We start from the raw sequence: 20,074 nt of genomic DNA on the forward strand, positions 1-20,074 counted from the left end.
TCACAGGGTTGAATGTTGGTTTTAGTGGATGTCTGGGTGTTAATGGGAATTAGCCACACAATTTTATGCCTATGCATAGCCACAAGCTGAGCTTAAGCTGATAACTCAAGTAAATGCCAAAGCAAGTTTGTATTCAGGGCCTGTTTAGCCTCATTTAAGGGACTCCATGTCTTTTTCTCTGGAAATGACAATTTTTTTCAGTGTTGATGAAACATCCTGGCTCCTGTTAGCAAACTTTGCTCTCAGTACTGTGAATGCTCTTCAGAATTAGCTCTGCTATGGACTACATTTTAATGCCACATGGACTGAAATTTTCTTCGCTAACAGAGAAGGCTTTAGACCACTCCTTTCTCCTAACACATAGGAAGCCTTGAGTTTGACTTCAAACAGCAGATGAATTAACTTCCCAATTTACCTCTCTTGGCTTATGAGCAAAAGAGGCATTTAGAAGCATTCAAGTGGGAAGATTACACCCTCTTGTTTCCTATGTAAACATAAAGGAAGATTGAGAAGTGTTTATCAAACATGGATGTCTTAACATCAAGATCTAGAAAAGTGAAAAGTAGAACAGAGTTTCCGCTTTAATTTCAGAACAAGACTGCTCTAAAAGACTGATATTTATAACAATTAAATCTAAAGATTGCTATTTATCTCAGCCTAAATCCCTTAGATTTTAACGGTTCTGGGTAGAAACTGACATTTGTACTAAGTCCTCCTTAGGTTTAGATGTGGAAATGGATTGATTTTATTTCATGATGGCATCTCTGTTCAAATGAGTAAATCCAATGTTTATGAGATTGATTGTTGACTAGGTTGGTTTTTACAAGTTTGAATGATGACAGCTTCAAGAAAAATATAAGAAACAATAATATTTTGTTGCATTTCCTATTTTCAGAAGCAAAAGGTTGCTTAGTTCTGTAGTTTACATAGTTTTAACAATATCCCTCTAGTAATACATTGTACTGCAGATGTTTAGTTAACAAAAAGTATACACTGAAATATTATGGGCTTTGGCCAGAGCTATGTATATTTATGTCAGTCTGTTGTGAACACTATTGTTCAATGGAGTACTTAGCAGATTAAAATTATCCCTTTACTTCCGTTTCTTTTACTTAAACAATTTGGGCCATACTTTGTGTGAATGCAGTGGGACATGCCAGAAGGAAGCAGGGTTACTGGAGATAAGACATGGAATTTGCAACATGCACCTTCAAACATCTAACTTAGGCTACACCTGGCTAGGTCTCAGTTCAGGCACACAGTTATCACGCACATTGCCTACAAGTTAGATCAACAGTCCGGAGTAAGAAACAGGCTCTTCTGGCATGAGAGGTCTCCACTCGTCTCTTTCCATGAAGACCATCTGGATGCAATGGACGTGAGTTACCAGTATCTGTACGGATTTGAATAAAAATAACAGAAGTCATAGATGTCTAAATGAAGGGACCAGACTCAGAGGGTCTGGAGGGGATTCAGGGCACGTAAGTTAAGATGCAACCTCTCTCCAAGCTTTAAGCTTATAAAGCAGACACTGGGCAGCGTTGATTATGTGTTACTGAGAATATTGGTATTCTGTTAGTGATAGCAGTGTTGACCAAAGTGCTAGTGTATTAACACAGAAAACGCTGGTTCTGTGCATCTCACATAGAACCTGAACAAGGGTTTAGGGCAATTTACCATTTTTACCTGAATGACTTGGAGGTTCCTACCATGGGCTGTTAAATCTTGTGTTCTTGGTGCAAACAGATCAGCAGTTAAAGCCTTGCTGTTGTCGTTTGAATTCTCGGGCCCTTTGATCTTATCCAGCAGTAGTGTTATGGGGAGGGCTTCCATAGTCCTGTGACTGGCAGATGCATAAAAAGTAGATCTGCTACAGAGTAACTTAAATTAACTTCAGCAATCGCTTGGAAGGTGCAGACAAATGCCAAGAAACAGTGGTGACAAAAAGGGAATAAATGGAGAATGAGGAATCAATGCAGAACTTCATTAGTCTGTGAAAAATGATGATGTACACAAGGGGAGACAGATGGGAGATCTCATGTCTTGTCATTAACATTGATGAGAGATGGATGCCAGTCTCCCTTTAGTGCCTTTGAAAATTCCTCCACGGGTGTCTATGGTTTTTCCTGTTGCCACAGCAAACCACATAATACTAAATATTGCATAGAGAAATAATAAATCCTTACAAATAAGTCACATTTCAATGTTAATAAAGGGAGGTTGATTGACATAAATGCTAAACTGTATAAAATTCAAAGGACTAAAGCAGGGAGCAGGGGGCACTGCATTTTAAAGTGAATTGAAGTGTGCTTTTGGTCCTTTACCGCCAGTCTCGAGTCACTTAACTTTTACAAAAATAAATGAAGATGACAAAATTTTTCATTTTAAAATATGACATTTTTGTCCCTCACAAAAATGGTATAATTCAGTAGCATATAAATAGCCATGACTTCAGTAACAAAACAGAGACTGCTTGTATACACTCTTTAGTTTGGAACACAGATCTTTATATCTCTTACATAGCTTATACATAGACAATGTCTTGCAAGTCTTCACACCTGCCTCAAGAGTTACTCTGAACACTGATGCATCCCACTGGTGCTCCTGGCTCTTTGTCTCTAAGCACCACATCACTTACTGACACCCACCAACGCTCCAATTGAGCTGTTGGGAATCTCATTAACAAAATACAGCTTGATGTCTGCAGCTGTTCAGAGTTTCTAAACTGCCTTCCTCATTAAATAAGTGCCATCCTGCATACGCTCCCTCTGTCAGAGGCATATTGGGCCATTCTTCATACACATTACATTTTCTCTTCAAACAAAACGTAACACCAAACATAGCCTTTGTGTTAATCTAGACGGGATTCCTTTGGGGTTACTTTCTTCTTCCCTTACCAGTCTAGTTAAACATGATAGATTCAGGGTCCTGGTTTGCCATTTGAGCCATATGTCTTAATACATCCTTTTTAGTTATGATACCCAGCAGCCTCCTAGAAGAGAAAAGGAAAGGAGAGGTCAACAATCATCTCATATATCATCCCCCCCTGCTTTTTTTTTTTTTTCCTGTTCAAGTGCAGGGACATTTTGTAAGAGCTTCCATATAGCACTGTCCGTCTCATCCATTCCCCAGTGATTATCTTTTATAAAATACATTCTCACCTCATGTATTTTTATACCAGTCATGATCATTAAGTGAAATACTTCAGGTTGTTACCTTTTTCTTATTGGGAACATGACTGAGTGAGGAGCTACAACTACTGACACTTTGTACCACAAAATAATGAGTTTCCTTAGGCACAGTCTGCAGAGGACTAACAGCACAAAACCAAGGCACCAGTGCCCTGAGCTAGGGCATGGGGTTTAGTAACACATGAGCTAAGATAAAGCACAGGCTTACTTTCATAAACTCTCTCTGTCTGGCAGCGTAATTCCTTCAAATCTGAGTGATAATTTCTCATTTATGTGAACCCAAATGAATTACATATATATATATCTGTCAAGAAAAATAAGGCCTGTGGGATGTCTAGCCCCAAGAGTCAAAAATTCCCTAAGCTCCAGCATGCAAGGGCTTTCATTTCCAGTCTTTGAAGGCCACAAGGCACTAAATTTTACAACTATGCAATACTTATATTTTTTTCCACCTTTCATTTCATGAAAGTGCTAGAACTCAAGATCAAAATTTCCAAATCCAGGCACCTGGAATCAGCACCAACCTGTGTCCTGAAAATGGCACCTATCTTCTTAATACTGAGGACACTGCATCGACAGTAACAGCTGATATGCAGTATTTTTGAGTAAAATTTTTTTTAAAAGGGGGCTTTTTTCAGAAGACTGAATTTAAAAATTTTTGCGCTGTTTTTCCTATTCTGCTGTAAAGTTTCTTCTTACTACTAGATCCTGGGATGAGCAATGATCCCAAAATAGCTCATATCCCACTGGAATAATGGGGTGTCATTTCTGGTGCTCACAGAGCAGCTTTTTACTCTCCTAACTTTATGATTGCCCTCACTTCTTCAGCTGGTTTTTGTGGATATTCGGCTCATATGCTTTTCCAGTTTCCATTGAAGAAAGATGAACAGATCAATTTTCTTCCACTGACATCATTATCACAGTCTTCACAAGCATCTAATCTAGAAATTTGTGTTCAGAAACATACACATTCTTTGCAAACAATGCTACTTACAAGATCTGCCTCTGTTAAAAACTCAACAATAGTGGAAGCCAAAACAATTTCTTTTGTATTTTTCATTACCTTATCTGAATGACAATACACTAAGGATTTTGGAGAAATAATCATAATGAAACGTAACACCCAGCAAGTGCTATTTTGCTTCTGAATCTGACTTCTTTCACTGTCCTGGAGAGACATTGGGTGAGCTTCCCTTATCCTTCTAGTCACAAAACAGACAAAATCAAAATAGTCACTTGACTGTCTCAAAGGTGACAGTTAATTAGCTACTGCCTATACTTGGCCTTAACCAGGAAAAACAGTGGGTTTAGAATCACAGAATCAGCTAGGTTGGAAAAGACCTTTAAGATCAAGTCCAAACTTTACCCCAGTATTGCCAAGTTCATCACTAAAACAGGTCACTAAGCACCTCATCTACACAGTTTTTGAACTCTTCCAGGGACAGTGATTCCACCACTTCCCTTGGAGGCCTGTTCCAATGCCTGAGCACCCTCTCTATGAAGAAATTTTTTCCTAATATCCAATCTAAACCTCACCTTGAGGCCATTTCCTCTTGTCCTATCACTTATAACTTAGGAGATAGCCACCTCCTCGCTCCATCCTTCCTTCAGGTAGTTGTAGACAGCAATAAGGTCCTCCCTGAGCCTTCTCTGCTTCAGACTAAAAAACGCCAATTCCCTCAGTTGTTCCTCATAAGTCTTGTGCTAAGAAAATCTCCCCACATTCTCAGCATGCTTGACTCAGCACCTACTCACCCACTGCGAGTGACAAGACACTGCCGGAGCCCGAGTTTCCGGAAAATATCTACCACTGTCTCCATTGGTGTGTGGTCAGTGACAGTGAAAGGGCTCAGGTTGAGAATACGCCGGAGCTTCAGTGGATGGGGACTGTTGGGTGGCAGTTCGGGGGGGTCTTCAGTGAAGTACACAATGGAGTTGCTCACCACCCCATCCTGACGCTGTCTTGCATTCTCTGTACAATAGAAAGTTCAAGGCAGAGAGTAAGTTAGGTTTGATAACAAAACAAAAAAATACCCTCCTTTGGAAAGCAAAGGGGGTAGATGCTTTTTGTCTTTAATGTATTGAGATCCCAAAAGTTTGGGTTACTCAGCAAACTTGAGTTTCCTTGAGACATTGTACCCTTGAAGCAATCATGAGTGATATTTTTACAAACACATACTTTTTCTTGTTTAGGATAATATTTTTCTGAATAAACATGCAGCTCATTGCATTCACAAACATTACTAATCCAGTTTCTATCAAACACAAATGATTATAATGTCATTTCCTCCATTGTGAGAATCACAACAGAAGCTTCTATTATATGCCTGAAGGAATGGAGTCAGCAGCTGTGTATGGTCCCAGCTGGCTTGGAGCAGTACATTTGTTCGAGACATTCTCAGTGGAGTTGGGAAAATCTGGGCATAGTGAATGGATTCACGAACACAAAGCTAAGGAAAGACCAGTTCACACCCCAGGGATGTGGGTTGGTGTGGGTGTTATTCTAGGCCAGCAAATTTCTCTGGCATGCCTTGGGGAATTTTATGGGTTTGCACTTAATTCCTTAAGTAGTGTTTGCATATCTACATTTTAATAGAGCAGAAAAAATAGCATCTTACTTAAAGGAAAATAGTAAAGGGAGGAGCAATATATACCAACAAATGAGTCTGATACATGTTTTTCCTTGATGGTACATATTTGACAACTTTTGAAAGTTCAAAAGCTACCACTCATACTTTGATCAAGCTGTGAAGTGAAATTCACACTACATCTGGAGTCTACATCAACAATATAAGCGTTTTAGTTAAAAGTATGCTCCAAGAAGAATTCTTAGCATCGAAGGGGTTTATTTTCTTTGTATTTTTTACCTGATTTCTACTTGATACAACAGGGCACAAAAAATATATGAGATGGATTTCCAAATGATAGACAACTTCTCTGTCCCCTGAATAAGCATATTATGTTTGGCTCTAAGGGTTTAACTCTGCCTTCTTTTTCCTTTTTTTTTTTAAATAAAGTCTTGGAAATGGTTAGAAGAATTATCTTTGATTAATATAGGTTGCTCCTGTTCTTGAGAGGTACAGCAAATCAGACGTACTCAAACCGTGTGTATATATTCTTGGAGAGCATTGCCATCAATCAAAGTGCAGAAACCTGCTCCTGTGACTTGTAATGTGTAGACAGTAATGGTTTCCAACATGTTCCAGCTGCATTTTTTTCCCTTTAATGATCATCGTCTTGTAATATTTCTGGAACTGGAGCAGTGCTGGCTCAAACCTAATATCAGTACAGTATATGATTTTCAACCTTCTCACCCCACATATTACAAGGTCTATTGCAATTTACAGGAATGATGCTAACTCTGTCTCATCTTGTTTTGTTTCATACATCTAATTTCAAGTGTGAATATGCCTGCATAGCTCTTTGATATATGATCTGTGCTAAGAGGTAACATTAATCAAACTGAAGGTAACTCCCACCCTTTGATAAAAAACCTTGACAGCTAGGTATTTCCTTTCCAAAGCACCACCCAAAGCAATAGGCCCAAGCATTTCAGTTACCACATTGCTGTTCCCAAGGCAGCAATGACCCTGGACAACAGTGATTAGCCAAAGCCGTGACTTCACTCTTCAAAGTCAAACATCTCTCTGGAGAAATCTGAATGATGTAGTACTATTGAGCAAATTCTATGGCATCAGAAAAATGGTGGACTTTGTATGCAGTCTCACAGGATGGGAGAGTTAGGGTAAAGGTAAAAGGGAAGAACAGATCATTTTTGCAGTCAGCAGGTAAGAAAAACAGACATAGCTTAACAGAAAGGCAAAGAAAATGGATGATGATGTCTGTTTTTACAAAGTAATCTATGCAGAAGGCTTTTGTCATAGCTAGACAGTGAATTAGCTCTCCCAAATGCAAAACGGCCTCTCATACTCAGGAGTTCACAGTTCACAGCCTATATTAACTACATTGCTCTCTCAGCTCCACATTGGGAAATGTACATTGTACAGGCCACCTGGCTTGTGTCCAAGACTTTTGTACAATGCCTCTGAAGCTGGCCAAATTTAAGAGCAGTTCTACAGGGTCAAATACACAGCTTTGTAAGACTGTGAAGTAGGTGCCGTCTTAAATGTAGACACCTATTCTCAGAGGGTGACTTTGCCAACCTGACCTGCATACCTGCTCAACAAGGACCAGTGGAAGGATGCAGTCCTCCTCAGGATGCTTCTGAGCAATTGGAAGTGGCATTGCTATTCACTTTACAGGGACCGGATGCATTCCTAGAGCATGCTTAGCCCTCCACCCAGTAAGAAAAAAAAATACATAGGGATAAATCATGAGGCAGAGCAGCATTTGAACAGGCATTTGATGTGAGACTCAATGGCTGTTGCCTTGATCCAAGACGTCAGTTGTGTGAAGGAAGTGGAGTACTTCTGCAGAGTATTCCCTGGGCCACCACACTGCTGATGCACAATGTATTGGGCCAGAGAAAGAAGCTGAAGCTTCTTGGTTGAAAGCATATCTCCATGTAGTGTCACGCATTGTCATACTAGTTCAAACTGAGAAGGCATTTTGCAGGGCATAATGCACTGAAAGAAGCAATACGGTTGTGGGCTTTTCAGAAGATCTCATTCCCTGGCTACAGTGCTGCACAAAAGGGGCTCCTACTGTTCACAGACATCTCTCCAATATCTCTGGATGTTGTCAGGCTGAGCAGGAGATAAGAACCTGAGCAGAAGACAAGAACCTGAGCAGGAGACAAGAACCTGAGCAGGAGATAAGAACCTGAACAGGAGAATAAAAAATGCTTTCCCATATGTGATGTTTACCTCTTGGTAAGTTTATAGGGTTTTATAGTTTATGGAGACCTAGTGTATGGCTCCATGAACACAACTATGAAGCAGGCTGAGGTGAAGGTCTGCAACACATTAGCTACTCTGTGGTAATGAGCAGCAACAACTTCTGCAATAAATGCAAAGCAACTTCGGCCTTCAAGTGAGAGAGGATTAGCTATCAAAAAGTTGTTAGCATGGTACAGAACTAGTGTTTTGCCCTGCCCTGTGCTGAAACCATGTACTATGTCTTTTGGGAAAGTAAAACCAAATCCAGATTTTAAATCACAAAGACACAAACCATACTGGAAAGATTAACTGTTTATCACAGAGTCAGCACAGAATGACATCAGGAGCTGTCGTACTCAACCAAAGAGAAAAAGGGTCACCAAAGGTCCCTGACAGCTGGGGATTTTAGGAAAACTAATGTATGCAGAGAAGGTTTTGATTTTTAAGTCTCAGTTCTGTCTTAGATCTTCTGAATGTTCTTAATTAGAGCTGATCAGGAAACAGTACCTTTTCCTCTGGAAAATGTGGATGCCAAAGAAACAGTTTTCGACCAGGAAAGTGTTTTGATCTAAAATGTTTGCTGAGTTTATTTTTAACTGATTTCTTTGTTATCAGTACATAGCTAGACATTTTCACACATCTCCTAACAAGCCCATTCAGCCATATTGCTATTTATGATCTGAATCAAAAGATTCAATTGCCTAAACTTCTCTGACTTGCTTCAGACAGCATCTGATATTTTTGTTTTTAAAGTGAGGGCTCTGCATCTTCACTCCATGCAATTTTCCCACCAACATACATTACACTGATACTTTACTCACTTATTGCAAGAATCAGCTCTCGTCTCTGTGCAAACCCAATAAGTCTCTCCGAGTCTTTCGAAACCACTACTGGAAAGCCATTGTAGTCAGTCTCCTTGATTAGTGTCTCAACATCCTCCACTGTCATGCTGTCCTGTGTCAGAACAGAGAGAGGAGCTTCACCACGCCTTGGTCTCATGACATCAGTTGCCAGGGTTCGGTGGGTGAATTCATCCTTCACATCCAGAAATGGGTAGCCATTCAGATGAATGTGAGCTTCATAGATCCCTTCTTTCCCAAAGGCATCTGCCACCCACTTGCTTGTGACAGCTGCAGCCATAAGAGGTACGATGTACTCCAGGCCTCCAGTTAGCTCAAACATAATCACCACCAGAGAGACCGTCATTCGAGTAACACCACCTGCCAACAAGGAAAGCAGTCAAGTTTTCCTCAGTGCTCTTGAAGTATACATACTAAGCAACTCATTTACATTTTTGAGTCTTACACTCACAAACGCATGAGATTATTCATGCTGAGGACTTTGTGAAGTATTTTTGGGCTTATTTCACTGAAGAAAGAGAATATTAATCTACTGCAATTTTCATCAAAAAGATTGAGTGAACTTGCTCAAGCCAAACATGATAACACTGAAAAGCAAATAAGGAATGCTAAAAGACTGAGCTATCAAACTAGAAAGCATGCTAAAAATATTACCTATATTGGATACTTGAGAAACTAAAACTGAATCCTGCCATTAGCCCTCTGAAATAACTCCAAGAATCAGCTGAGTACCATGAGGGGGTCAAGTAGGAGCACTGGGAGCTGGACTTCATATTGATTAACCAATCACATTCATACCGGAGTGAAAGCTAAGCATTATCTTTGGGTATGACATAGTTCCAAAATCCTACGTAAGGATAGTTTAAGGCCACTGCAAGAGCTATGTTACAGCTTAAACCCTAGCTTTTGATACGAGTATAATATACAGTTTGAACTGCATACAACTTGTTCTGAGGCCATATAGGCGTGCAGCTGCAGACAGGCTTGTAGCTGTATTTTTCAACCTAGTCTTTGTGTATTAATTTCATAAGCAAGCTCCTTACTCCTTCAGTTTATGTTAAAGGATAAAAATAATCACATAACTGCAGACAAGTACATGTATATCACTGAATTATTAGGTAACATTTCTTTGCCTCTGTTCAAAAGGTAAATGTAATAAATCTACTAGTTTTAGGCCTCAAAATACAGCACCATTTTAGATGAGAGAAATCAGAAACAGGTCATTAAAAGATGCTTTTAATCTAGCAGCACACAGGAAAATTAAATTGTTGATTATTTAACGTGATGAACCGGAGATGACTTTCATCTGGGGAATGCCTTAAACTTCTGACTCTGAAAAGCTGAGAGCAGATACTAGAGTAAGGAGCATTTAATACTTACTCTGTATCTCTTACTTTAAGTGAGACAGGTCTTGAGCTTAAGAATGAGCAGTGACCATTCTGCTGTATGTCTCACCATAGCATTAAGGTCACTACACCTCGATTTGGAAATTTTAAAAGAGAAAGTGATTGCTAACTAGAAGATCAAATGCAATATAAGACCAAAATTTTGTGCATCATTTGTTTTATGATCATTAAGATCATTTATGGACAAGAGGAAGTGTTTTAGTGGTTTTGACAGTAAGATTCATCCTAGCTATTTAATGTGCCTACAGTGTTGTAGGTGTTCACATCAAAAGGGGTGATACAGGTTGCCTTTATAATCTCTGGAAGAAAACAGGCATTTTTGGGGCAAAAAATCTTTTCATCTGCTAACTTGCCTGGTTTTAGATGTCTATTGCCAGATAATACTGATCATTCCAGTATCTTATTTTTCGGTTTTGCCTGTGAAGGGTATCAACACAGCTAGCTCAGATGCTGGTATCTACATTACAGGCATTAAATTTAGACAAGCAAATCCCACCTTTCCTTTCTTCCTCTGTAACTGCACAAGTGATCCTGCTTTTCAAATATGAGACTCCAAGACTGAAATTTCTCTAGCTTTTCCCTGAATATATCTTCCATTTCAAATCTACCCAATAAGATTGATCATGTCTTATACTTCCCCACTATTATTTCGTCATCTGATGATTGTGTCAACAGCAACAAAAAGAGGAGGTAGAACATGCAAGTACAGAAGGGGAAAAGTATGATCAGGAAAAAAATGTTCAGATGATATGCTTGTAACATTCCTGTTGTATCTAAGACCAGAAATTTGATATGTCAGGTATTATCCAATGACCTGGCTTTAATAGTTAACAGATCATTCCTGTTATATTCAATAAATCCCATTGATTGGATGTAATCAGACATTGGCCTATGGTTAAAACTAAACCAGGATACAGCTCAGTTTGCCATATGTGACACACAGCCAAAATAAGACCCACAATTTTTACCTCTGTGTAGTTTAAAATTTGGCCAGAACTGGGGTGTTTGTTTCTTGCACTGAGAGAGAGCACAGTCTAAATATGAAAGTAGCTTTAGTCCAGCTACAGTGGATTTCACTACATCAAAAGGGCAAGAACAAAAAAAAAAAAAACCAACCCAACCCAAACCAAGCAAACAAAAAAGCAAAAATACTCTTCCTTGAAAACCTGTCACCTAACTTCAATTTTCTTCTTAATTTCTATGTGGTTTTTGGCAGGAGGTTTTTTTACAAGGAGTAGGCATTGGTGACTACATGCCTCTGTTGTTAACTACCTGGCAGATTCCTAGGGAAACCACTCTAGGGAAAGTTGCCCATGCTTTAGCCAATCACATCTTGATTTCAACCTCTAATACATGCAGAAATGCCAGCATAGCACCTGACACAGACACAAAGCCCTCATAAACAATTTGAAGGTCCCCAAACATCAGTGTTATTCATGCATGATCAGCAGGTACTGTACCCAAGCAAGCTGCAGCTCCCACCATAGCATAAAGTCCTGGTGTGACACAGTCTGCCCCAGGTCTGCACCAGTTCCTGAAGATGATCCAGTCATGATGGTGATACGCCAGCTGCTCTACTCCGATCCCAACCATCCTGCCAGCCATGGCTCCAACAGCCATGCTGGGAATGAAAAGGCCTGAAGGGATCTTGAATAAAACAGACACATAAGCACCTTGACAAAAATGACTAGTAATTTACTTATTGATCAAACAATTAATCATTAGTGGTAAGAGAACCCCATTTCCTTATTAAATGTTAGCTCAGAAAGCCATAGCCTTATAGCAGCCTACAGTGATGTTCCCTGTGGTCCAAGACTGGTTTTTGCAGTGAGCAAGTTTGTATGGCTATATGTGTATTAACAGCTTTATAAAATGCTAATGCTTTTTTTTTGGTGGGTTTTTTTTTGTGTAATTTTGACTCCTACCTGCTGCATTACAGTGAAATTGGTAGCTAAACGGTGTTTCTGAATAATAGTCTGCTTTTAAAGTCAAGATGCTCTTGGTTTTGCTTTTGTTGCTTTCTCAGCAGGAAGATGGGAGCTGCTCATGGTTCTGTCCATGGGCTTGAGAATTAGCTTAACTGAAAATCACATCTTGGTTTCGCCCCCTCTACCACACAGAGTACTTTATAGTTTTATTACTATTCTTTCAGGCTAAATCAGACCAGATTTTAAATTAAATGCCAAATGCAGAATAAAAATTCACAGCTGATTGCCCAGGGGCAGCTATTTCTTCATCTCAGTTTGCTATATATTTTCCAGGAAGCTCTACGAAACATTACATTGCTGTGGCAAGGGCTTGCATGGAGTTTTTATTGTTTTTAGAGTTGAAAAGTGGTTATATCTTTTTAATTCTGAAAATACGCCTTGAGCTTCCTAGAGAATTAAACTAAACCTCAGTAAGGCCCAGAGAGCTTAGGGCTGATAACAGCAAGCACTCTCTCCCACACCATATAGTGTTAATTTGGCTGATACAGTTGGATTGAGTCTTTTACATTTGGTGGGTAAAGATATTTAGTCTGTTCTTTCACACAGTAACTGAAACTGTCAATTGCTTCTAACAAATTTTAAATATATAGAGTAAACAAAGAGCCACATATTAAATAAAGAACCAAACTCAGAAGCTTTTAAACAAATGAACAAGCGAAACAACTGATTGCCAGACATAAATCAGTTTCTGCAGTGAAGGACATCTCATTCCAAGTCCTCCTCCAGAAATATATCTATCTGCAATATCCAAGTGCTCTTAAACTCCTATTTGCTCCCCCTGCTCAAGAAATCAGCAGGACTTACTTAGTCACTGGTCCTGAGTGACTTTCTACCATTCAGTAGTTCTTGTCTTCAGATGGAGAAAAACACAAAAGAAAAGCAAAACTCCAACAATTTCCTATTATATTTCAAGTAAAAGACTTTCTAAAAGATGGATCCTCAGTTCAAGCACAATGTTTAAGAAAAAGATGAGATGCTTTAGCATTGAGTGTGATATAAACTACAGTGTACGACTTAGAAAACCTTCCCATTGTCTGCTGCAATCAGATCAAGAACTAAATGCACAGATAACGGGAACCACAGGCAGGCAGATATGTATTTTATATGCACTCTAGAATTCAGACATATAAAACTCACCACTAACAGTTTTGTATATACTGAAATCTTGAATAAATTGTTCTGGGATCTTTCATCACCCATTTATGGGGAGGAGGAGAAGGAAAAGGTTGCAGACTCAGAATAATGAAATCATACATCCATCAGTCCTGCCAATCATTCCCTCTTTTTTCCAAGCTATGGTGTTTTAAAAGATTAAAAAAATAGAGCTTTTCAGCTACTTTTATATTTTTCTGAGATTTTAAATGTGTAAATCAGTAAATTTAAAGCTATAATTTCCCCAAGCATAGCTACCTTGAGGCAAATTAACACATTAATTCAACAAGACAAACAGCAGTGTAAATAACCCATATCCCCAAGAGAACTGAAAAACTACTGCAGTGGAATCATTTTGAATTTGCCTATTGGCAACAATGGATTTAAATTCCCACACAGATTTCTGTTTCACTTAATAAAACTGCAGATGACTAGAAAGTGAAAAAGTGGGGCGCATCTCTCTGCTGCAACAGGGGCCCATAAAGCAAGGTACTGGCAGGCAGGTGAACCAGCAGATATCTCATCAACACCTGCATGGCTACATGTAAGTCAGAGGTGCAAAAGCCCTGCCAGATAGACCACAACTGCTGATGGCAACCCATCTGTGCCTTGTGCTCATGACAGCTTCTGTGCCTGTCCCCAGTTTACCTTCATGCCGAAAGTGAAAATTGTGATAACAATTTTGAACACCAAGGCCAAGGCGAGCTGCCACATGGCAGTGTAGACTCCAGGGCCAGCAGGTCTGTCAGGAATGTCATCCACTGGCCGGGTCATGTTTGGGTCATTGATGTAGTCGCAGAGCTGGGAGGACTCCAGTGCACCGCAGTCATTGAAGAGCTCCGAGATCAGCTCACTGGTGCTCCTCCGCGTGTAGGGGTTGGGATAGGCGACGATGGCAGTGATAGCCGTTATCACTATGACCTCCAGGACTGGGTATTTCCCAAGTCTGGTGGTCTTTCGCCTCCTGCACCAGGCAATGTTGCATCGGATAAAGAGGGTCCCCCAGAGGCCGCCGAAGACACCAAGCAAGATGAAGGGGAAGAGCTCGGCCATGTACCAGGGGGTGTGGTACTCCACGTAGAACAAGACCAGCCGACTGTTTCCAAACGGATTGATGGACCTCAGTGTGAAGGCAGCCACGAGAGCAGCAAAAAATGACCTCCAGAGAGTTTTCAGAGGAAAGTAGTAACTGACCTAAAACCAAGCAGAGACCGTAAACACTTCATGAGTGTGACAGAGAATGTTTGCTTTAATTACCATCACCACATGCTTCATCTGTGGCTCCACAACTGACTTTACTGGAAGCACTAGTCCTTACCACAGCCAGAATGTTTTCACAAAAGTATGAGAAAAGTCATTTTTAGATTTCAGATAGGGAGCAGCAATCAGTTAAAAATCAATAAACCAAAATCCAAAGTTACTGGCTAGAGATGGTAAGAAGGATGCTCGACAGCGCAGCCCATGTGGCAGATAAAGAAACCTCAGCACAGGGATACATTTCCAAATTGATTCATTTCATTTGTGTCCAGAAAGCCAACGATGCTGCTCTACTCAAATTAGGCTAAAATATCAGTTTATTTCTTATTACTATAAATCAAACGTAACTTTTGCTTCAGAAGAAAAATGAGCATGTAAGTATTTGAAAAATAAAGAGGAATCTTAGAAAAAGGTACCAAATGAAAATATATTTATTAAAAAAAGCAAACTGCTAGGTCTCACCTCTTCCAGACTAAAAAGCACACCTCCAATTGGAGCACCAAAGGCAACAGAAACTCCTGCGGCGGCTGCAGCTGAAAGCACCTATAAGGCAAATATTTGCATACAAGGCATGAGTGCTTCGAAACACCAAGTATTTGGAGAGGGAAATTAGAGATGATGGGAGTCAACCTCACCTCTCTTCTCTTTCCTTCGTTCTTGCTGTACTTTGAGAAAAGGCTGCTGAAGAAGTTTCCGCAACAACAGGCCACGTGGACTAACGGCCCCTCTTTCCCAAGGCTCAGGCCTGAAGATACCACCAGAACCAAGGTGACTGTTTTGATTAAAAGTGTCCACTTTCCCAGGTAGCCCCTAATAATGAACCCACTCAAGATGGTTTTTATCTGGAAAGCAGGAAGAACATGTTGAAGAGCTTAAGAAACCTTTTCTACTCTGAACTTGCAAATGGAGTTAAAATTCCAGCGGAGTTATAAAGAAATAGCAGACTGCTTGAAAAGAGACAGTGAGGGAGAGAAAGTAACTGTAGGTAGGGCAACTTTCCCACAGCGATATTTGAGCAGGGGTTAAGCAGACCACACTTTTACTCTTGTTACGGGTGGTCCCCCACTTTGGTGAGGAGTCTCGCAGAGATCAATAGAAATATGAAACTCTTACGTATCTCCTTGGCTTACAGATCAGAGTTAAACTAGACTCCACTTTAACAAAGCCGAAAAAGAAGCAAATAAACAACCACAGACTTTTCCCAGTTAAAACAAGTGAAAAAAAGAGTTCTCAGTATTTGGAATGGACATGCCATAGAAGCATGCAAGTGTTATGAAATGAGAAAGTCCAGGAGATCTTATTTTTATAGATTTCCTCTTAGTTTTGCATATGAGTGGCTAGAATACAGCACAATGTACATGCATGACACACAGGCTCCAAGGTGGGATTTGAGTTTGGACTGTAGCCCTGGAAACAGGCTGAAACTGAGCATCAGCTCACATGAGAGATTTATCACTTAGAAACTAGATTTACAGTTAACCATGAAAACTTTTTAAAAACACTTATGTATCAATAATATATATATCAAATACATAACAAACACATACATGTGAGTAATTTGAAACATGGAAATTATTTAAATATTTCAAATTATTGGGGAGGGGATGTCCTAATTGACCATGAAATGTTTGAATGCTTCTCCTAGAGATGAAAAAAAAACCAAAAAACCAAGATTCGTAAAATTTGGGCTCTTGATTCTGTCTGCCAGATTCTTACTAATCCCAGTGATCCTATAGCACTTCTAAGAGAAGACTTCTCTGATTGAAAAAATCTTGAGTAGTTATGCTGCTTGAATTACAGGATTCCTCACTTTAACAGCTTAAATATGGGCTGACACTCAGTATGCAAAATATTGAAAAGCAAGTAAGATTTTTGGCTGCCATAATGCTGGCACAACAGCATAACATTGTCTACAAGGACACAGTTTGCAGAAGATGAAAGCCAGACACTTTTCAGGCATCCAAATGATTGGCATCTTGCATCTTCAGCAGCTTAGGAAACCTCTTCATTTTATTTTGGTTTTGTTTAAAGCCTAGACTAGAAAATGACTGAGTTTGTAACTGGGCCAAGTAATTTAACCCAAAGAAAATTCTGTAGAATCTTATGGTGAGTATGTGTCTCAGCCACAAAAATTTGGAGCCCATAAAGGGATGACTGGGAGCTGCTGATTTTTAATTCAGGCTCTGGCAGTGAGGTATGATGTGCATTAACCTGCCACAGTGGCATTTGAACCTTTTCTACTATGAACAATTTTGATAAGCACCATAAAGGCATGTTAGAAGAATGAAAGCAGATGAGATGGAAAGGCAATCTTGTTGTTCCTATACCATCCCACAGAACAGTTCTGAAATCAGAAAAGGTATCAAATTATTATTTCTTTGTTTTGTTTGGTATTTCGATATCCACCCACAAAGAGAAACTCACCTCTGGGATTCCAGAGCCACAGGCATAGGGAGCAAACACTCTGACCAGGGAGACTGCCAGGAAAGCAAAACACAGAGCCCACATAATGTATAGAAAATAGTTTAGAATGTAAGCACTTGCACCCTAGAAAAATAACAGTAACAAACATTGTTAGACAAATGCAGGTTGGTAAAACTCACACTTCTACTAGGGATTATGATGGCACGGAGCCTGGTCTTTTCATTGATATGATAGCTGTTGCTTTTCCTCAGGAAGGAGAAATTACTTCATACAGTTCAACAATTTTATTACTCATGGAAAGAAACAGCATTCTAATATATACTTAGACCGGTCCATACAGTCTGTTTGCAAGGGACCCAAACACCTTAAAAATATCTTTCAAGGACTTAAAAATTAAGCCAACTGCAAAAAGTTGCAAAATGTCAAACAAATCTGTCATAAGGGAAAAATAATTGGTGATAAAAAAAGCACCTAATGATGGAAGCTGCTGTGTTCATCCCATGATGGGTGACAGGGATACATCTTTTTCTGAGGGCTGGTATTAAAAGGTTACCTCTCCATGCAGATGATGATCTTTTAAAACAACACCCCTGTGTATATCATTAGCTAGTTCAAAAATGGTAAGGGTAAAACCATAAATTAATCCTTTCCTTCTACATGATGCTATCTATGACAGGGTTAAAAAACATTTACAAACACAATAGCTTGGCAGATCCCATTCAGACGCATCTCAGTCATTTTTGCCCTGATATTTTAAAAGCATTCTAGTCAATAATAAAACCTATTTTCAAACTAAATAACTTTACTTCACTGACAGAATGGAAATGCCAATAATAATTAGCATCAGTTGACTGTGCAGTGCCATAGTGAAGGCATAGTCAATAGCGACCTTCAAGCTTTCTACCTGTCTCTAGTGGCCAAGTCAAAACTGTTGTTAAAATCTGGCTTAGAACCCCTCCCTATTCACAAGCATAATTTTTTAGATTAATTTCAAGCACTCTACCTACACATACAAAATATAATCCAGTCAGAGGCATCAAATTGATACACATTAAGCCTTTTTAAGGAGATTAAGCCTTCAAACAATCTCCTCTAGCAACATGACAGTACTGAATAAAAACCAAGATGAACTTCAGTGCATGAATTGGTATGAATCCTTCACCTTTAAGTGAACTCTTCCTACCGGATGCAATCCCAGTTGCTCAAGAACATGGGGGCCCCTATCTTCGCTCTGCAGAACAGCAGCCTGGATATCAACATTATGATAAATCAAGCAGGAAAACAGACATTAATCACTTGTATTGTGTCTTCAGTCAACAGAGCTGACAAAACACGGTTCCCAGTCAAAAAATCTAGAGCTGAGAAGACTCCCTGTTTGCAAACTTGCAAGGAATCAGCTTTCAACATGGATGCCTGATTTTCCAGGTCTCTGTCCATGTGAAAAGACAGTAAGAGAACTATTGCTCTTATCCTCATGGATTTATTTGGAAGAACAACAATTTGTTAAGGTCCTCTTATGCTTGCTGAAGCAGGTTTGCTGATAACAGCAGAATAACAGCAGCAATACAATGCCATTCTCCAATGCCCTGAGACTGAGCAGTCATGGATCCCACGCTTACAGTGATTGACATCTGTCTGTAGTAACCATGAATCTTTGTTGCTACAGCTGAAGACAGTCTTGTCTTCATGAATGTCTTCTCCTAGTGCTTTCAATTACAAACAGCTATGACAATATTTACTTTTCCTGTAGAGAAAACTCTGGACATGTTGCCCCAGGGCAAAATTCTCCTGTCAGTGTGAACTGGAGTAACTCCAAAGAAGACCAACGCCGTTAGAACAATTCGGTCCTACAATGTTGAGTGAAAGCTGTAGTTTTGCTTCTAAATTAACCGGAGTCAAATTAACTTTGTTTCTTTTTACTACTTCTTCTTTCACATGTGATGAATACTGCGTCAACGTGTTACTGCAGTCACACATACACCTAGCGTGCTGTGGCAGGACCCCGCAAGAGTCTATATGGTGAGTTCAGTCTTACCCACTGGGACAACTCTCACTGTTACATTTTCCAGATATCTGGCATTCTGCGGGTCCAACTGCAGCAGTTTATAATGATTAATAATAATGAAAAAATACAAACCTTTGAGAAGTGAAGTAATAGTCACTGGGTATAGCAAATGGCTTATTTCTCATTCATTTACTTGCCATTCATTACTAAGGCCCTGAATAAGTCTTAGGCATGTATACTGGAATCAGAGACCAAAAAAGCTCACCAGTAAAGATGATCCTGCCAAGATCTTTTCCACTCTGCTAGTGGCTCAAAGGATTTACACTGGTAGCAACAGCAACAGAGCAAGAACGGAAACTGAGAAAAATGTTGTGTTTTAGTTTGCAAGACCAAGCAGTATTTCAGATCTGGTGTCAGTCCAGTTCAGGTACATATGGAACACAACTGAAAACAACCCTCACAAACTCAGAAGGCTGAAATAAAGCACATCCCTCAGGATGCTATCCAATGTTTGTTTCCTCCAGATACCCAAAGCTCTACTGTAACTCGGCTGGGAATCTCACAGTTTGCAGACTCCCTCCTGTGGATACATCAATGTGTCTCCTCAGGGCCCTCAAGAATGAGAGATTCAAGGCTGCAAAACTGTATTCCAGGTATAAAGGGGCTTCCTTGTCTTGCGGGTCTCAGCTTCATGACAGGAGATCCAGAAGCCCTGAGATGGGAATCCAGTCTGTTGCTGGATACAGAATCATGAGACATGGAAGACTTGGGGTCCTTTCCTTTACCCTGGATAGCTCTAAGGCACCAGAAATGTGGTCCTCAATTCTAGTGAAGCTGAGGTTGGTGAACTGATCCCCTGAATCTGCAGAACAGGGGAAGGTCCGGGTAACCAGATACTTGCCAGGAATCTACCTGAAGTGCGTGGCATCTGATGTGCCTTAACACATCCTCCA

General features: G+C 39.8%; 1 protein-coding gene across 3 annotated transcripts in view; it reads right to left on the reverse strand.

Annotated features, from left to right (window-relative positions):
* Positions 1–2,375: 2,375 nt before the first annotated feature.
* Positions 2,376–20,074, reverse strand: part of CLCN4 (chloride voltage-gated channel 4) — a 40,641-nt gene continuing 22,942 nt past the window's right edge. For all 3 annotated transcript variants that reach the window (XM_061366468.1, XM_061366470.1, XM_061366469.1), the window contains exons 5-12: positions 17,117–17,239; positions 15,328–15,534; positions 15,155–15,235; positions 14,084–14,629; positions 11,756–11,942; positions 8,851–9,249; positions 4,947–5,163; positions 2,376–2,992 (exon numbers count right to left, since the gene is read on the reverse strand). In XM_061366468.1, the coding sequence (XP_061222452.1) occupies positions 2,902–2,992; positions 4,947–5,163; positions 8,851–9,249; positions 11,756–11,942; positions 14,084–14,629; positions 15,155–15,235; positions 15,328–15,534; positions 17,117–17,239 (1,851 nt within the window). In that variant the 3' untranslated portion in view covers positions 2,376–2,901. The remainder of the gene's footprint in view (positions 2,993–4,946; positions 5,164–8,850; positions 9,250–11,755; positions 11,943–14,083; positions 14,630–15,154; positions 15,236–15,327; positions 15,535–17,116; positions 17,240–20,074) is intronic.

Source organism: Neopsephotus bourkii, unplaced genomic scaffold, assembly GCF_033783945.1.
Source record: "Neopsephotus bourkii isolate Nb327-2 ecotype Australia unplaced genomic scaffold, CSIRO-AGI_Nbou_v1 NB_1346, whole genome shotgun sequence".
Lineage (NCBI taxonomy): Eukaryota > Metazoa > Chordata > Aves > Psittaciformes > Psittacidae > Neopsephotus > Neopsephotus bourkii.